Below are 20,481 nucleotides of genomic sequence, written 5' to 3'. Positions count from 1 at the left end.
CAAAATGACTGCCAAAAATGGCAACAACGCCCCGTTCTTTTGTTTCAAATTAGCCACGGCGCCGGATCGCGTGACGTCGACTGCCAAAGCACTATAATATTCTCATATTTTGACACTATTTGACAGATTTGAGGAATTTTAATGAGAATCTCGATTAGTATTTGTCTTCGCAAACAATACATCAATCAAGCTATTCAGTGATCACAAACCCCTTAATCAAACAATTACGACTACGTCCTTCCAAGGCTGCACGAGGCAGGTTCCTTTTCTCTTCTCTTGACATTGCACCACTTCTTCGCCCGTCGGTACCACTTTGTTTCATTGCGGTTCTCTTGGGCGCAGTCCGCATAGCAGTACCACTTGCGTATGGTGATTTTCCGCTATCGGTCAAGTTTCGCGTGTACCGGGTGGTGATGATTAGGGGTGTGAATGGAACTATGGAATTTAACTTTCAATTTTAGTGGTGATGATGGCGACGGCGGCGATTTATGCGGTGCTCTTGATATGTATTTGTAAGTTAATATTCATTATACCAAAATTATTGAGTTAAAATTTCCTTTACAAGTTATAAATGCATTTTAATTCGATCATTATGAGCGTATATTATAGACAATCAATTTTGCAAACACAAAATTAGCTGCAACAGTGAAATTTGCATCGCCATAATACAGATAAAAAACAAAGGATAATTTTCAAAAAGCTCCAGCGGAAGTAATTTTAACAACAAAATACGAAATTATTTTAAAATTTATGTATTCATTGAACTGATCGCGAGCAAAATAAATAATTTAATAATTAAATCATAAATATTTCACAAAAGAGTCATTAAAGTGTGCGGATTCGAATAAATGATATAGGTATCCAAAAATGATTTATTGGAAAAATTAAAACTTATTCTGGAGCGTACACATAATAATCTCCGGAATGCAAATGCACACTATGTCGCCACATTATAAATTAGACATATGCTATTCTACTTGTAGTTTCTGAAAGTTGGAATTTAATATTTGAAATGTAATCCAAACACGGGGATAACGTGAGGCAAAATTATTCTAATAGTTTTTAAAATGCGGCACAAATTTCTACGCTCGAGTGGCATTTTAACACTGACCGAGGGCTTGTGAAGAGTACTCGACCGTATGTAATTTTCTGCACGTTTTACACAAACATACACGTTTTGTCTATGTAAACATGCCAAACATTTAAAACTTTATATATGTATATAAATACAGTGTGGAAGTTTTGGATGGAACGGTCCATATAACTAAGATGCCGAACATATGCGGCCAAAACCCTCGGGCACGTCGATTTTAATTTTTCCTTGCGGTTTTTTTGATGGTAAATTCATGTATACAAGGTAGTCCAAAAATCAGGTGCGACCACCAACTTTGTTTTTCAAATGGAAGTGCCTATTTTTTATTTCATTTTTGAATTTTACGCAAAATTCTAACTGCGTTTCATGTATCTAAACGCAACAGGTCTCGAGAAATTTCGGATTGAACATTGTTGAAATGGTTCGTTTACCGTGTGTCCTAAAAAATGTTTGATCAAGTAGGCCATGGAATTGTGAGCGCGAACCCGCATGTCTTTTTTTTTTGTTTATTTTTGTTCAGTTTCTGTTTATGCCAAGTAGTTATTTTCGTCGCTTTTGATTCATTGCAAAATTTGCACCATTTTGATCATTGCATTTCATAGAAAAACAGAGAATCAAAATTCTGATTATGAAAGGATGTGGAGATAGACAACTTACACATCAAGAAGTATGTGTTTTATTTGACGATAAATATCCAGATGATGGCCCTTTAGTGCACTCCACAGTTTTTAAAATTTTAAATAAGTTTTCTAAACTGGGACATGTTAGAGACATTTACAGCACCGGTCTAAAATATCCGAAGAAGTGCAATTAAACATTTTAATGTAGCTACAAGAAAATCCGCATAATACCCCGCGAGCAGTGGCTGTTAATAATGACATCAGCCACACTTCTGAAATATTCGAAAACTTATAAATGGCATCCATACAAATTATAGTTGGTCCACGAGTTAAATGCAAATAATCCTGATTGTAGAGTTGAATTCTGTGCTAACATGATGGAGAGGTGCAATGCTGATGCTACTTTTGTCAACCGTATTATCTTTTCTGATGAAGGTAACTTACTGTATTTAACGGTACAGCTAATAGACAAAACTGTCGCTATTGGGCATTCCAGAATCCTCATTGGATGATGGAGACCCACACTCAATTTCCAAAAAAGGTAAATGCTTGGGCCGGAATAGTTGGCAACAGAATTTTAAGACCCTATTTCATTGACGGGATATTAACGGGTGAAAAGTATTTAGAATTGCTCATAGATTTTGTTGCTGCTCTTGTTGAGCTATATCCAAATGAGAATCATCCTGATGTTCCCTGTGATACTTTATGATTTCAACATGATGAAGCTCCTCCTCATTACCACGGTGATGTTAGTGCTTATTTAAATGACATTTTTCCTGAACGCTGGATGTAATTGAATGACCCTCACGATTATCTGACTTTACGCCTTTAAATTACTTTCTATGGGGTTATCTTAAGAGTAAGGTATACTTTATTTAACCAGCACCTATCGAACCTTCAAAAGAAAGTATTACAAGAAATAAGAACAATTACCTCAGCAATGCTTCAAAACATCAAACAGGAGTTCATTCATCATCTTGCTTATTGTCAAGAAGTAAGTGGAATCCAAGTTGAACATTTAATTTAATTGTTGTTTGTTGTTTTATTTTGTATTAAATCGGTCCTTTTCAGGACCAAAGAAATCAAAAGTTTCAGTTTTTGATATGTTCAATCGTAAATTTCTCGAGACCTGTTGCGTTTAGGTATAGGACATGGTATATGAAACAGAATTTTGCGTAAAATTCAAAAATGAAATAAAAAATTAATGTTTTCATTTGAAAAAACAAAATTAGTGTCATACCTAATTTTTGGACTATTCTGTATACATGAATTTACTTACCTTCAAAAAACCGCCAGAAAAAATAAAAATTGACGTGTCCGCGGATTTTGGTCACATATTCACATATTCGGTATCTTAGTTATATGGACTGTTCCATCCAAAACTTCCACACTGCATATATATGTATACATATATGTATGTAACACTAAAGAGGCTAAGAGGTGCCGTGAATTGTACATTAATGGACGTTGAATATAAGTGTTAATTAGCAGCAGATTTATTGTCATTTATTTTTTAATTATTAAGTCCTTTGAGGGTTAATTACTTTTCCAATAATTATAGAATTCTGAGCAAAAGTACCAATACATTAAATGGGAGTTGCCTCTACAGAATGGTGACTGCGATGTTATCCTTATGGAAAGAGCTACAAAGAGAAGAAACTCCGCAATTCTATACTTCTTTGCGACGAAACGAGCGTTTCCCAATGTTCATGATTTTATACTATTATCTATCATTTATTTGAAATGTTTAACAATACCTGAGGATAGAAGGGAAAAGTACTTAACTATAAATTGCCATTATTGGTACTGACCAAATTACGTCATTGCCGATAGGCGTAGGTGTTAACCACAGTGCGAATTTATTGCCCTTTTGCTATTTCCTTGAATACATTGAAATGCGTACGATTTAATTGCATTTCTAACCATTTCAAGGTGTTATAGATTTAATTAAATGCAGTGACTTTAAATTTTGCTATTATGTAGTTATAGACTCCTATTTCTCGTTTCAGATATATTTTAAGAATTTCAACAATTTTAAAACAAATTTTAAAAATTTCAACAAAATGGTGAATGCAATATTTGTTATTCTAGAATCTGCCTAACTTTCAAATAAGCCTGAAATTTCGATCCCAATTATCTCTATAAGTTCGCTGAGGTAACGATTTCCCAACTCTTATGTTTAACAAACCCAGAGGATACAGAAGGGAAAGGAAAAGTACTAAATTCAAGTAAGGGGTACTTATTGGTACCGACTAAATTGCGACATTGTCGAGGTGTAGGCGTCAATTACAGTGCTGATTTATTGCTATTTCATGTTTCTTTACTTCAAGTTTTTAATTGCATTTCTCGTTAGTTTACAAGTTTACAAGGCATGTTTCAATTAAATGGATGTAGATCTGATTAGAATCTAATTTTATTAAGAAATTCGGATTTATTTACATAGATGATGTGGTAATTTAATATTTTGGTATTATTGAACTTATATTGCTTGAAAGTTATTACCCAAACCTATTTGTATTTCATCCTCTTTCTTACATTATTCAAGGCTTGATTTTTCATAATCTACCATTCTCATGATATTATCAGCATTTGGTGACAATTATTCAGATGATTCTTTATCCTCTGAATACCACATTATATTGCTTTTTAATGCACATGTGTTATACTTCGCTTTGACAAACTACCCATTTTGAAGCTCGGCTCTAAAACATAAAACCAATTATTCAAACGAAACCTTAAAAAGGATTAACTTTGCACTTTTAGCGATTTTCCATTAAAAATTCAAATGTAGGTATAAATAAGCATCGAGAAGGGCAAACAAAAATGCAAATTCCTGTTTACCAAAGGCTTTGTTAATATTTCAGAGTCATGAATTTCCATTTGTTACGGCGTGGTTTGGTCTAGTGTTCGTCATTTTTTCTAGATAAATAGATTATGAAAAATGCATTCTATCCTTATAGCAGACACGTGCAGTGACCGCTTTGGACCGTAGGAATTTTATTGAATTAATTTATATTTGATTTTCTCTAATATAAATGCAAGGGCGAAAGTATCAAATTTGGCACATTTGATCGACGAAAATGTATTGTTAACCATTAATTTGAAATTAAAGTAAAATTTCTTAATAGTGGCAGCCATGTAAATTTGACTGGCAGTCACGTGAGGCTGCGCTCCTGCAATAGTCACCTTGGTATTGTGACATTAGTGCAGCACGACGTTGCCATTTATGGAAGAGCTAGTAAATTTTTCAGGAAAAAATCAGATATGTCGAGATTGATTAGGGATGTAGAATTGGACGTGGATCAAGTTTTAAAAAATTTTAGATGGTGACGTGTTTTGCAAATCATTTATGCAATGATTGACATTATTTCCAAAAAGCATTTTTGGGTAGAAAGTTATTGAATTTTTTTCTTAATCCTATTGTTATGAGTCATATTTACGTGTCTTCATTCAATTAAAAAATTTTCTCCATATAGAAGTGCAAGTATAATATTTCTTAGTTTGTATCTCTTTTCATACTATTACTTTCAAGTCGTAAATAATTTTTTGAGTGTTAAAACTGAGAAGATATTAAGAACCATCGCATCGAATTGTGTAAGTTTTATAGGCCATGGAAAAGTGTCACATGTGTAGCGAACATCGCTGCAATTTCATTCCGGATTTTTTACTTCGTCGTTTTCCACCTGTCGCAGTACGGAAACGCACAAGCGAACTGGTTTAGTGGTTTACCGTTTACGTGAAATGCTTAACGTTACTTCACACGCTGACAGTGTTATTTTTCGCATCCGGGTCACGGCTTCGTTTTTTTCACATTTACGATTTTGGATGACTCAAAATTCAAACAATCACACTAATAAATGATGCAAAAGTCGAATCAAATGACGGACCCGAGCACACCTGACGACCCATCTGAAAATGAATTAATGTCGAAATGATGTCTGGGAATCTGGAATGGAAGCACAACATCGACGAATTCAGATTCATCGATTTTATGCGTGACTTGCCTTCGTTTACCCATCTGTTTTCATAAATAAATATTCATATAATTATTTAACGATTTGTAAATAGGCGTCCAGTTGTTCGTATGTGCCCGATTCGCCTTCGGGGGGATGAATTCGGTAAATAGATCACCAGAAAGGTGCGTGCCGTTTGCATGCCGCCGGGATTAGAATAATTTGCTGCCCCATACATATGGAGATGCAATACGGTTATCGGAATGTACATGTGTGTTCATTTTTTCTTATTTTTAATTTAAAACATGAAAACTACCACTATGTTAAATTTTTTCTGGTCAAAATGGTGAACTTAATGTCATCGCTTAAATACATTTCCACCCTCTGAAGAACCTTGAATTTTGTATGTTTTTAACTCGTGCAAATGAATTCTTAAATTACGTTTTTTCTGCACATAAGAAAGTGAATTGTGCTGTCATAGCACATGGAAAGCGTTATTTAAGGCAATTTACAGGGAAACAAACCTATTGTTAAGCGAAAATTAAACCCGTTCAAGAGAAGAGCATTCCTATTATTAACATCTATTATAAAGCACCTACTACTTAACCAAGTTATTAACCACAAAGCTCATTTGTGCGGTACTACCGCCAAGGCTCAGTGCCTCGTCAAATTGACGTAGAAAGCGACTTCTTCTTGTGAGTGATACATTTAATATTTTTGTGAAGAAAACATTACATACACGTGCAAATTACAGGGCAAAGAAATAGCCCCAATACTACCAGCTTCAAAAAATTTCTTTATTTATGAAAGTACACAAGGTCAATGTTTTTTCCGACATTCTTATTAAATAATTCATTCTTTACGTCTGCCATATGGCACGCAATGATGACTTCTCTTGAAATCATATTAATCACTCATCAGGGTTGTAAATATATGTAAATTTAGCAAAGATCTCCATTAAGGAGACATCTCCTATGCGATTGACGGCAATTTTAAGTTACACAATGGATACGAATGGGTAATCATATAGGACTGATTTTATTACATGTAAATCTCAAGTGAACGTATATGTGCCTTTCCTTTAACCGAAGCAAAAACCGTCTTAGATTACTTTTAATGGGCTTTTTCAATGCATTACAGTTCCTTGTTCAATCCATGCGCTTGTCAAGGTATCTTTAATCTCTTAAAAAAGCCGATTATACGCAATTTTCAAACTGCAGGCTGAAGAAACGGTAATGATTGATATTGATGTAGATTAACGTAACTAGTTTCCTTACATATACATACATAACTTGCTGGTTTAATGAAGTGCTAATTAATCATCTGTTAATGGCCATGATCGATGGAACAGTGTTGAGATTGGTGCTTAATGGTTTCTTTAAGAGGTATAAACTGATGATTAGAGTTACGCACATGTAAGTGGAATTCTGTCCACAACATCAAAATAAAAGGAGAAAAAGTGGCTTTCATTGGAACTACAAGATACTCGTTTTTAATTTTCGATTATGTATTGTGTAAAGTACAGATTACAAGATTTGGTTGGAATGTGTGTGTAAGTTTAACTGGTCATCATGGATGTGTTGATAAATTAGAAATCTAATGGGAAAGTGTTAAATTTGTGGGTGGAAACGAGAATCCAATAATGGCAAATACTAACAAGGTCATAAAAAATCTATTTCTACTAGAAATATTGATTAAATTTGTGTTACGACACTCAATTTTTACATCATGAAATTTTGATTCTGTGTTTTTTCAACTGAAAAGTAATAAACCCGTTTATGTAAATACCAGTGCCGTACGAAGCCTCGTTTAAAAAAAAACAGAATTTTCAAAAATTATTTTCTTTAAATAAATTTAAGACCTAACAAAATTTCTGCTACGTCACTCAGGTTCCTAAATAACTAACATTTTTATTAAATGTAATTTTTAAGTGAAGAAGTTATAACTACGACTCTCCATAAATCAGCACCCTACGAAATGCCTATTAAGGGTGTTTTCAGCTAAAAAGTAATTATTCCAAGTCTGTACAAAATCAGAGACGTACGAAGCATCGCTACCGGTTTTCAAAACAGAATTTTAATTATTTTAATTGTTCAAATAAATTCAAATTTTTACATTATTTTGCGCGAAGCCACTAAATTTATCATTCAGGATTATATAAGTTTATGACTATATGAGGGCCTGAAACCCATCTATACTATATTATATATTCTGCAATACAGGGTGGTTTCGTAAAGTTCTCGGACACCTCAAACGATTTGACTAAAAACCCTCAACTCAAGCAATGCTTCCGGCTTGTAATATTTTTCTAAATTAAATACAGGGTGTTCAACTAAATTAGTTATCGCGCGCACAAGTGGCTAGGTTTACCTCTAAAGTTATTCACTCCTCATACAGTTAAAGATTTCCGCATTCATATGATGTCTTCCTGTAACACTACTTTTTCCATCTGTCAGATAGCATCTTTACATGTAAAATCTAAAACAATAAAATTATAATTCGAGTACTGTGAAGCAACTCACGTCGCTGCATTGAAGAAACGATCTCCCATGGCGTTTAATATTAAAAAAGTAAAATGGAAACTAACTAACCACGTTTGTTGTGCATAATCGAACTTCTACCAATCAAAAATTTACAATTTAAATGATTTAATTAAAACGGAGTAATATGTTGCAACAGAACGCCATTAAAACGAAAAATGGAAGTCATTTCGGTGAATTAAAAGCACTTATTTCGCCTTTCTCTCTCGGATGATTTATTTTGAATCTTATAGAATTTAATCTGGGCAAAATATTTTTACATAACTAATAACTTCACAATAAAGAGATAAGTCTTGTCGACACAATAGACTGATCTAAATTTCAGTTTTTCAACGCAGCATTTCAAACTTTCGACGAATGGTATTAGATTTAAGGAGATTATAAGCTCTTGTTAAATCTTAATTGTGATAGTTCCTAGCAGCCACTTTAAATCCAATTCAGTTGCCTTCGATTTATTTACTTCTTGAGACGGAATTTCCTTTCAATTCTCTAAAAATGGTTACATTCTCATACACGCCCACATGACTAATGTTCGTGACCAATGCCTGTGACTTTAACTTCACGAAAGAGAAAGGTGTCATTTTTCCTTTGCCAAGGAAATTGTTAAATTCATTTTAGAAGGAAATTCATCTGTAAGCTTTTTGTTTAAAACATATAGCGCAAAATTCGGAAACACATTATCTAGATGGAAAGTGCCAATCATAGTCAGATTTTAATTAAGTTCAGAAGCTGGAAAAAATTAAAGAAATTTTCCACGTGGAATGGAAATTAAAATTTTCTGCCTGCTTTGAAGTTATCAAATCTCTAAAATATTACATCAGTGAGTTCTATGTGCTTTACCCGCTTTTATTTTATATATTTTCAATGTTTTAACAGGCGAGGAACCGGAGAAATTCACGTTCTATATGTTTCATTCCATATAATCCATTTCTCCTTTGAATTTTTTTTCAAATCATATTGAAGCAGGAGCATTAGAATGAAATAGTTTAATAGACTATTAAAAAGCCAATTTCATAGCACAAATGGCTGAAATATTACGGGTCGTTTTGCAAATAGAGAATGTGGTGTAACATGGCAAATAACCGAATTAGTTTCATTAAACGGAAAACAAAGTTCATGGCGACATTACTCAAGAACACGATTAATTTAGACTAAATTTTCGTAAAATACTGACCATTAGCATTACAAATTGGTGCAAAGTAATTATTAACGTTAAGAAAGAAAACTATTATACGAAGTGAACTAGAAAACGCCATAAACGTTCATCTAGCAGCATTCAATAACCTCGATTTTGGTAGAGTATATTGATGGAAATTACAATGGCCAAAAATGCCAAGAATCTAAAGGATTAATATCGATAAGAAATTGAGCATATTGAAAGTTTTATCATTGCATGGTATCGCAAACTCATACCTATGGACATCTATTAAGGAAAATAATTAGAAACCTTGATAGTCTTTAATATGCAGGCAATCATTTAAACAACATTCTACTATGGGCCTACATAATAAGCATTTTCTCCCACTGTGTGATATTAACCCCCCCATGTAACATGGCGGCTCTCTGAGTGCTACCAGGTTTCTTAAATAAATAACGACGCGGAGCATTTTTAAGCATTAAAGTTATCGAAAACTGATAAACAAAATTACTTAAAAATGTTGAGGTTTCAATACAAAGTTTTTAAAGGTATGTCGCACACTTGAAAGGTCTACAGGACCTTCAAAGAGTCCCAAAGATGCTTTAAACTTCAGAAATTGCTTTCGTATATTTCGCAGGCGCAAGTCATATATGCCTCTTGCCTAGGCAACCAGATATACACTAAATATCCCTTTTTTGTTTGTTATTAGGAATTTCCTAATGTTTGCTATACAATGTTATATACCTAAATTCAATTGTAATCGTTCGCAGTATTAAAATAAACTTGGGGTTGTTAAGTGAAGGTTGCATAGATTTACATAGTAATTTGATTATTGTGGGGGACGTGCTTTTTGCGTTATCATATTTCTGCTAAATGCTAATTTCCCCTCATACTTACAACTTGCCAAAAAGTACGTTCCCGATAAGCTTTGCCCGAAAAGCGGACAGCCCTAGTTGAAACCTCATTAGGCCGACATTTTCGGTTATTCAAAGAAGAGACTCTGCACAGTAGCGTCTATCGAAATTAGTGGTATTTGTGACACGTGCGATTGCCAATTGCTTTAATTAATAATTCAAAAAGTCTATCCGAAAGCCGGTACCGACAATATTCCCTTAATTAGCGGACCATCAGTTTCGAACCAAGCTGCATATGAAACAGCTTTGGAGCTAACTCGATTGTTTAGATGTGCTGTCCATATATTGTATACTATACGGTCCGGCGAGTTGTAAATTTAGAAATAAACTCAATTCTCTACTTTGTGTTTTGCGGGGTTGAATTAATGGCATTAGTGGAATTGCGGGCAAGAAAAAAAACCTGCTGAATGTTTAAAACTGTGTATTTCCTCAAATGCAATATCGTTCCCATTTTTCTTCCTCCACCCAGAAATATACCACATGTATGTACATAAATTTCTGAAAATATTTTCTCAATCACCTGAGGCGTGATCCCCAATGATCAATCCATTACTTTCATGTTGCGCTGTTATCTTTTCCGCTTGGCTTTATAAAGGAGGGCAAAGGCAATTTCCCCACTAAAACTAATAAAGGAGTTTGTACGTTAACATTCCCCCGAACTTTCATTTGGGGAGTTTTAACTCTTGACTTAGGTACGCAGATCAAATATGTGATGATTTATTGATTTTACTTCCGCACATTGCCGACGAATTCGAAGTTCATTGGTGATTTCTTTGTGGGTCTATATAGAGAAATTGCTCAATTTCTTCAACGCACGGAACTGAAACTGGACTAAGTGCTTAATTGATCTTCTAGGAAGTTTAATGGACTTAACTATCTAATTTCAAATGCTTTCTACTTCAGTTTTTGCTCCAGGGAAGCAGATGAGGTTGAAATAAATATTACGCTTATTACAGCCGGTACCATGTTTGAATAATTTTATCACCTAAGGAATATAAAGAAAAGTTGAAAATTGTTTAATGTTACCAGGTCCTAAGACAGTAAAGCCTAAACTTCCTCATAAAACAAATTAGTAAATCATTTGCCTGCAATTAATCAAAATTTAATATTATTGAATTAATAATAATGAACGTTTGGCATTAGAAACTTCTGAACAAGATTAGCGTACGGTTTTGTTACATTGATAGAGAGCAAAGAAAGATAAATAATTTATTTTCCAATATTTTATAATCCTAAAAATATCCACGTTCCGTAACACCGTTTTAATTTTCATCTCTTCAGTCATAGCATTGAAGGCAAGATCCAAATTCTTCAGTTTGGGCACATCAAAGATACTGAATAATCCTGAAGGAATGGGGGGAACATATCGAAATATCAGTAATTTTACGTAAGAAATTGCTCCTCATATCATTGGTCGAGTAATGGGTAAAACAAACGGAAAAATAAGTAAAAGCACCCTCTCTCCTAAACTCACTTTCTGGTTAATTTTTCTTCCATTGGGGGCAAATACAGCAATGAAATCTGCAGCTCTAATTCCCCCCCAAATCAAAGAATTAATCGCTTAACTCCTGTTGGACATTGATTTAGCTTCGATTTCAGATTTCCTCTTAATATCTCTGTGATCTTAATATCTAACCATTCCGGCGTAAAATAGGCAACAAACCCCTTAGGCACTGTTCTTGATAGCAATGAAGTCTTACGTTCTGCTGAACCAAGTTCAGTTTAACAACTACAAGTTACAGTGTAACAGTTATGAAGTCAGAGGATTTGAAGCCACTGCTCTGTTTTCATGAGATGTTTATCAATTGTCTGGATTGGAATAGAGGCAGGTGGGTTTCAGTAAAACAACTCTTTAAGGAATTAAACAACGTGTAAATAGAAACTTTCCAGCTAAAATATTTTTTACAGGAAGTTTTACTTTATCAATTTAGAACTTTTCGCTGAAAGCAATGCAAGAGTTGCCAATAGAATTTTAATAAGGTTTACTGAAGGGAAGTTTTTGCGGCGTAGTTAACTTTTGATGGTAAGTCCATAAACAAAATTGATCCTGTAACTGCTTAGTTAGGAATTCCAGTCTCTAGTAGCAAGCTATAGGAAAACTCTAGGGCCATATAGGTCCTATTGTTGGCATTTCTTTACCTAGTAAATTAAGTTTATTTGCAATAAGACCAGCTTCCTGTTCCCTCAAGCTACGATCACTAACCGGAAAGAATTGCTGAGATATATAACCGACATACAATAATTAATCTAATGTAATTCTAATGTAATATTCATTAATGCTACACCAAACACAGACTAGTTTATGGTTCGGGTCATAACTTTATCTGAAAATGTACCAGGAAGGAAAGTATACGCAGATTAAGTAAGTCTTGTCTAGTCGTGACTGAGGAACTAAGCTGTGCAGTGAAATGAAAGTCATAGAGGAAAAATGGAATATTGTTAAGAATATACAGATTTATTATTTCTCACATGTTTTTTTGTTCGGCAATCTACGTAATGCTTTTTAATGTTAATGTTGGTCCTGTTTGTCCAGTTTCTTAAGACTCAAATTCGTTCAGTTTTTTGTTTATTATTCAACAATACCACAATTGTTTCAGTATTGGACAGTGGATATTTTAGTTGTCCATGAATTTGCTCAATAAACGACCCACGAATAAATTTTTGCAAAAACTCTTTTTGTTTTGTTTGTGATGCTAAAACTCCACTTTTCCATGAATTTGCTACTTTTTAAGAATAATTTACCCATAGAAATCCTTTTGTCATCTTTATTAGGTTTCGAATAATTTCATTCTTTGTGAGACTGCGATTGCCCAAAACGTTTACTTAAATTTGACTTTATATTCAGTTTAAAAAAATCAACACAGTTAAAAAGGAAAAAATTTAACCAAAATACCTAATCATTTATGGCGTTTTTGCCCTCAATCCAAAACGTAAATACAATGGAAAAAGAGCCCGGATTAAGCTTTAGTTGGAGCTTAAAACTGCACTTTCTCGACATGGAAAATCAATTAAATTGCAATGAATTTTGAATTGAAACAAGACAGGCATATATATATTACAATTTGATTTCAACTTTCTAGGTAATACATTCACAGCAGCCATATCAACGATACATCACGATAAGCCCAATTCGGTCACAATTTCTACTATCAAAATAACAGAAAGTAGCACAGACGAAGCCTTAAGAAGTATTAACGTCACTTTATCCTCATCAGAGCGCAAAAAGAGGCTTTTACCTTATCAGAACTTTTACTTCAATCAACCATTTAATAGGTAAGCATTTTAGTAGAGAAATTAGAACTATTAATTAATTCTTTCAACTGTTGAAATGGGGTAATTTCGAAAATGTATTGCATATATGTGCAGCTACAGTTTAATAGAGAAATATTGTATTTCTCTCCCTCTTCTAACTCTCAAACTTATTTGAACTTGGACATACTTTAGACATGTTGTGTGCTAAATTCGTAAATTTACCTGAGTATGTGAAAACCATACTAAGAACCTCCCTTTGATGTTTCCGACTTGACGAAAAATAGTGCCATTTCCTTCTTCCCATCTAATGGCGACATAAATCAACCACAAATACATCGACTTTTCTAAATATTTCCTTCAAGTATTTATGAAATATTGGCGATATATTACTTAATATGAAGTGAAAAAAATGGACATTATAGACCTCATAAAGCCGGGGTGTCTGCTCAGCAGTTCAAAGACTTCGAAGATGCCCGCAAATCTCCCAAGAAGCAGCAGGAGGGGCACTTTAGGTCCCCAGATATCCTGTATCAACCCAGTCAAAAGTTCACTCCATTCCTGGAAACCAACGCCATACCCGGACCATTTAGGCCAATGATCAACCCAAACCTTCACTATGTTTTGGCAGAAAGTGCTCCTCCAGAACAAGAAAATAATGCGAATGCCAGGGAACAGCCTCCACAGCAGGATTTGCGTGCCATATACGAGAAGCTAGCTCAACTAAAATTAAGGTAAAAATTCGAAAAAACTGCATAGTTAAAAATTTATTTAAGTGTGGATTTAGGCAACAAGCAATGCACCAGAAGAACCCGCCTTATGGATACAGGCTAGTGCCTCAATACAGGTTTAGGGAGCGACCTCAAAAATTACCGCCACAAGAGTTTGACTACGAGGCGCCAAGGTACAAAGTTCAGCCCACCAAAACCACAATTGAAACCTTTACTGCAACCAATATCGATATTCCTGTTAGGGAGGAGGAGGCAGGGAAATATGAACAAGTGGAACCGCCAAGGTAAAATTTTTATGGTTTTTTAAAATTTTATCTGGTAAATTCAAGTTATGGGTGAGTATAACAAACTCTAAAAAATGACAACTAAGTTGGATTGGGTAAGTTGCCACATTGCGAAATTTGTCTCTAGATTGTGTTTTCGATTCTTCTAAATTTTTTTCTCAGGTACCTCCATCAAATCCCCACTCCTATAATAGAGCAAACCCCCACACCTATACATACACCCTACAGAGAAAGGGTGAAACCTTTTGTGCAGCACCAAATTGCCATCGATGTACCCCAATCAAGCTTCTCTATCCCCTTTACTCCCGACGTTGGTAAGTATCACCAAAATTTCTGAAATGTCCAACATTTTGCCCTATGAATCATCCAGGAAGGAAGCCTTCAAATACCCCTAAACAACGCCCTAAAGCCTATATTGTAATCCAGCAAAACCGCCCCAAACAGCAAGGGTTGGTAGTCAGCAGGAAACCCAGTAAACCTGCCACCATTGTCGAAGAGAATTATGTAGCTGAGAAGGTATTATCATGAATTATTAAAACTACTTTTGCTGAAAAATCTTTTGGAATTAGTTCATACCACTGGTGTTTACCAAAGTGCAGCACTACCAAACTCAAAGACCAGCCTACCAAACGCCTATTTCCTACCAAGGCAGCTACGAAATCCAACATCAGGCCACTCCAGCTCCAGAAGAGGTACCACAGCAATACCAGGATTATTACCAATATCACACAGGGACCCCAGCAGCAATATCAACCGCAGCGCCTCCAGCATCACTTGCAAGTACCGAGAAGGTTCAGTATGAGACAGATTATTCAGTTGCGTCCAACCCTCCTGATGAGGGAAAGCAGGAGAAGACGACCTCATTGGCTGAGTTGCTGAAACATTTGCAGGAATCGAATGCATTACCTCAGACTTTGACCCCTGATAATATCGACAACAGTATTAAAACTTTGGTGAGGATTTTGAACGACTTGAAGGACAGACAGGTGAGTATTGCTTTAAGGGTGAGGGAGAGAGGAAGAGAAAGAATCCATAGATGTGGCAACATCGCGCTTGTCCTTTGTTTTTCCACCCAAGACGTCAAAAATGACGTTTAATTAAACATTAGATTCCGACGTTGTTAAATAGTTTAAAAACTCACAAAACTTGTATGAGCAGAAGGTGCACCAACCTGTGATGGCGCAAGATGAGTATGAGTACGACAACGAGGCAGGGGTGGATTTAGGCGGTGAAGTTGCAGACACACCCGACGGGGGCACCCCAGGGAAACCGGGCGTGGACTACCCTGCCTTGTCCAACATTCCCAAGACCACTTTCAGTTGTAAGACGCAACGCTATAAGGGTTTTTTCGGGGATCCGGACACGAATTGTCAGGTAAATCTCCCAGAACGGTTAATTAAGTGGGGCATAATGGAGGATGAGTAAGTGGCAAGGGGCAACAAATGCGTTGTCAACTTAAACACACGTTTTTTGGAGCGACCCCAAAGCGGAAACTGGAGTGAGTTTAACTGCTTCAGTTGATAAAGTTCAAGCCGTTTAAATTGCGCAAGAAAATGTGATTTATAGATATATTCGTCCGTTTTATATTTATTTCCTCTTGGAAAAGTGTTGGTCAAAATTGGTGTTCACACGGCGGCAAAATAGAGGTTAAGAGTCGAGAGGCTTTTGTTCCAGAGAATGAATTGTGCGCTTTATACTTTTCTGTCAGACGTGATAAAATGCTGCGTCAATGAAATTCAGTTCCATGGGGAACTTTCGTGATATATTTCTGTGATTTACCCACATTCAGATTGTCTTATGAGTGTATTTTAATATTACTAATTCGGTTTAAAACGCGTGTTAATAATTTTCAATACCCCCTGATTTGACCGAGAATTAGTGGCCGAACTGTTGATGGAATACGTATTAATTCAATGACATAAAACATAATGAAATATGAGGATCGCCATTAATATAGCTGATAGGCAACTAATTCGTCCCGACAACAGCGAAATTTGTATTTGTTCACATAAATTAGGACACCAAAGCCGTAGGGTTTCATGCAGAATTTTCATTACTACACGCCCAGATTAGAATTTAAAAAAATTTGCCGCCCGTGTGTTCGGAGAGCGATCACTTAATTTTCAATCATTCAGTTTTTCTATTTCAGGTCTGGCACTATTGCGATCTTAACGGAGGTCAGGCCTCTTTCCTGTGCCCCAACGGGACAATATTCAGTCAAGTAGCTCTCACTTGCGATTGGTGGTACAACGTCAAGTGCGCCTCAACGGCTCAGCTCTACGTGCTAAACGAGCGGCTCTATAAATACATCATCCCCCTATCTCCCAAATTCCCGGAAGATTACAGCGGGCCGTTAGTGGACAAGTACGATACTTCCGAAGAAAAATATATGTAAATTCAGTAAGTTTTCTTCAGATATTTAGCGATGAAGTTCCAAGAGATGGAGGAAAAGTTGCGGAAGCAAAAGAAGGGCAAAGGCAACTCTGATTCTGGCGAAACCACTGAAGCAAATGAGGAAGTTGAAGAAGAAGAGGAAGGGGCCTCTTCAAATGAAGAGTCTCGTCTTCTGTCTGAGACTGAGAAAATTGCCAATAATAGGAACTCAGATGCAGAATCTGAAACCACCACAGAAACTAGTATCAGCAAGTCGTGATTTATTTTCCTCAAAACTCTAATTTAAATCTGATAAATACCCGACACCTGCATCCTACAACCCTTCTGTGGCCTCCTGTTTAATTAATTCTTAAAAACAAAGCCTCGTAGCGGTGTCCGATTTAATTAAATATTTCGTAATGAGCTAAAACTCATTTAAAATCCGAAGCCATTAAAAGTTATTTGCGTTCAGCTGATGCATATAATGAATTGGCAAACTATGTCCTAAATGTTCCCTGATAGTCGGACGAGTTTGGTAGAGTTACAGATGTTTAACTAAATGTGACATCCTGCAAATAAATTGCTTTATGGTCAAGCAAAGTAATCCCCAAAGGGAATCCACCGGACAAAGGTAATTTCCAACGAGGTGCAGGTATTTATTGCAAAGTTGCAGGTAGATTTTGCATCGGTGGAAATGTATATTTACGTCATTAAAGGAACGTAAATTAGTGTAGATACTTGTTAATATAACTACTAAATTATGCATTTAGTTTATTATTTATTTAGCAAATATATTAGGAATTGTATAAATCTCTTAGATAGTAAATGCATCATTTAGTGATAATGGACCTTTTTTAAGAATCAAATACCTTACACTAAAGTACCTACTTTAGTGTAAGGTACTACTTTCGGTAATGGAATGATTTTTACGATTCTGAGTTTGAATAGGATAGAAATCATTCGCCATTTCGTTATCTATTTAAATAATTTCTAATTATTTCTTGTCCGAAATTTTTCCTTTTTACGCCTTAATTTCGATCAGAATTGACATCTTACTCATAAGAGTACTGGTAAATAGAAACAGTATCAGCAGAAGCAATCTGAATTAATTGGCCTAAAAATAAAAAACAAACATAACCTTTAAGAAATATTTCGATATCATTTTTGATTAATTCGATATAAAATTCTCATTTTTAAAAAAATTTTGTCTGTTTAATCTCTAATTTACCAACATTGTTCGCATCGATCTATGGCTGATATGATATGATAATTCCACCCTTTTCTGCTAAATGCTCTTAAATGAAAACAGAAGTTAAAACGTACGTGCCAACTGCATCTAGAGTCTATTTGACTACTTAGGGAAGTAGGATCAATGCCACATCTTTAGCCTTCGTCTGATTCTATGTAATGAATAGCAGCTATATGAGGAAAGTAGGTGGCGTTGAGTATGATTTGATAGTGAGTAGGCATAGTGGTGGCAAATAACAGTTTTAATAGTAAAAGTAGCAATTTTTCTTTACAAGTTTGCTTTCGAATATACAACTGAATACTTTGTCCATTGTTGTCGTCGATGTAACTATCGTTTAATAAAAAATCATTATGTTTACATGTAAAATTCATAAGACTCTATACAAAGCCTTCCTCGCAAATCACTTAAGACTCGGGATAATCCATCTTTAGAAAGATAAAATCAATAGGAATGGGACTGTTGAAAACTCATTAACAACTGTCGTTCTTCACCTGACTTGCCACAACGCTCAAAGATTAATGAGCGCTCATAATTAATGATAAATAAGCTAAATTAGTATTAACATCCCTTATTTTGTTATTAAAAGTTTAAGTTTTAATTGGTTATAGTAAATTCTTAATACTCGACATTTTGATCGTAAATTCGTTAAATGTACATGTAGATTTTTAATTTATTTCATGGAAGGAATTAATGATAGGGAAATGCACCATCTCACTGATATTCAGTTCATTCGATAGGATCATGCTCTCCAAAGAAGAGAAAAATGGTCTGCGGAAATTATATCTAAATGGCATATGTTTCTTGAAAATACGTTTATATTTCATTTTGACGTCATTCTCAAGGAAACCGTTATTCTCTAAATTTATAAATTGATTTTCAAGTCTAAATTTGGCATTGTTTTTCTTCTCTATCATTCTTTGATATTTTCCCTAAAGATGCTGTTCAAAATGGTTCCCATTTTTCTTACACATAAATTCACCCTTCGTTGGAAATTGGCCACTCTATTTAATAATTGATCTCAATTTTTTATAATGGTGCATTTGTTATTGATGAAGTTTCATAAATCTTCCTCAGCTTCAAACGGTGTTGAATATACAAACTCTTTTATAGTTCCCCAGAGCAAAAAGTCACATTTATTTAAATCTGGTGAGCGCGATGGCCACTTTTAAAGGCCATAATTTCCACGGCCTGTCCATCGATTGGGAAACTGTTGGTTTAAAAATTTCCAAGTATCCATCCTAAAATGCGGAGGCGTGCCATATTTTGCGGCATATTTTAAAAATAGTAGTTCGGAAAGAGTATTTTGTAAGAAAAACAAGTAAGTTGCATCGATTAAGCTGTTTGATAAAATAACTGGATCAACAAACATCGCCCAACAATACCTGCCCACACATTTATTGCAACTTGTGGATTTTGATCCGAATATTCATGACTTCTGATTGATTTGTAATCCCCTTCCGTCTAAAGCAAAGGGGCTCCGCCCCTTTGCCACCCCTTACTGAGCTGTCAGTCACTTCAAAAGTCTACCAACTAAAGATGCCAATAAAATAAATAGGTTTTCAAATTTAGTTGTTTTGTGTTAGGGCGTTGTTCAAATACAGAGCTTTTTGGAATTTTTTTCAGACATGTTCTGGGGTCTATATTTTCGAAATGAGAGCGAACTTTCGATTGAAAAATGATCTTGTTCTGAAGCTTTCTACTCGCTCCAAAACTGTGTCCATGGGAATCACCCTTTAGATCTATATAAATCAATATTTTCCAGATGGCTTCTTCATCAATTCAGCCGAAGTTTATGCTTAGAGCAATTCAGTTTCTTATTACATAGAGCGAGATTTTGATTTTCTGAAATATGGTTAAAATTCCCTTAAACTGTCAAGAACTCCCTCCTTAGGATGAAAACTGTGTTCAAATATCTTGGAAAAGTTCGATCCTTCGGACACACATGTGACATTCTTAATAATACCGATGAACTTTCTAAGTAGACCCAACTATCAAAAGTTTAAAAATTGGTATAAAACTGCGTAATTATTTAACAAGACGTACAGTCTTGACTCCCGTCGACCGGATGTTCGCAACAATTTATATCATCTACTCTACATAAATTCTGGGCCACGTGTACACGTACCTCACATCAGAGTGCATCAAAATAAACTGCTTAAAATTCTCGCTGCTTTTATCTTTTCTCAAGTTTCTTAATTTTCCTGTCACGTAGAGGAAACCTGTAATATGGAAGAGAGATGCGAGTGTAACAACTCCATCCTGACGGCGGATTCTGAGATGCACAAACTTATATTGTTTTGCTATGAGGAAGTTTTACTAACCAGATTGAAATATTAC

General features: G+C 35.1%; 1 protein-coding gene across 2 annotated transcripts; it reads left to right on the top strand.

The window, feature by feature from the left end:
- The first annotated feature begins 278 nt into the window (after positions 1 to 278).
- LOC136413149 (uncharacterized) lies at positions 279 to 18,701 on the top strand. Of its 2 annotated transcripts, none has more exons than XM_066396542.1 (10): positions 279 to 512; positions 13,339 to 13,531; positions 13,933 to 14,241; positions 14,295 to 14,522; positions 14,685 to 14,836; positions 14,893 to 15,038; positions 15,092 to 15,508; positions 15,651 to 15,896; positions 16,672 to 16,886; positions 16,938 to 18,701. In XM_066396542.1, the coding sequence occupies exons 1-10, from the start codon at positions 467 to 469 to the stop codon at positions 17,173 to 17,175; spliced, it is 2,190 nt and encodes a 729-aa protein (XP_066252639.1). In that variant the 5' UTR covers positions 279 to 466; the 3' UTR covers positions 17,176 to 18,701. The 2 variants fall into 2 exon arrangements, with proteins under 2 accessions (XP_066252639.1, XP_066252640.1); XM_066396543.1 differs by having other exon boundaries at positions 281 to 512; positions 15,681 to 15,896; positions 16,938 to 18,700.
- The last annotated feature ends 1,780 nt before the right edge of the window (positions 18,702 to 20,481 follow it).

Source organism: Euwallacea similis, chromosome 13 (genome assembly GCF_039881205.1).
Source record: "Euwallacea similis isolate ESF13 chromosome 13, ESF131.1, whole genome shotgun sequence".
Classification (NCBI taxonomy): Eukaryota; Metazoa; Arthropoda; class Insecta; order Coleoptera; family Curculionidae; genus Euwallacea; species Euwallacea similis.
The sequence above is the reverse complement of the archived record's forward strand: the minus strand, read 5'-3'. Positions and strand labels throughout refer to the sequence as shown.

Excerpts from the sequence above, each read along its gene's own strand:
- LOC136413149 (XM_066396542.1), top strand. The coding sequence starts at position 467 with ATGATGGCGACGGCGGCGATTTATGCGGTGCTCTTGATATGTATTT. Across the intron at positions 14,523-14,684 it reads GAACAAGTGGAACCGCCAAG|GTACCTCCATCAAATCCCCA; the intron begins GTAAAATTTTTA and ends TTTTTTTCTCAG. Across the intron at positions 14,837-14,892 it reads CCCCTTTACTCCCGACGTTG|GAAGGAAGCCTTCAAATACC; the intron begins GTAAGTATCACC and ends TGAATCATCCAG.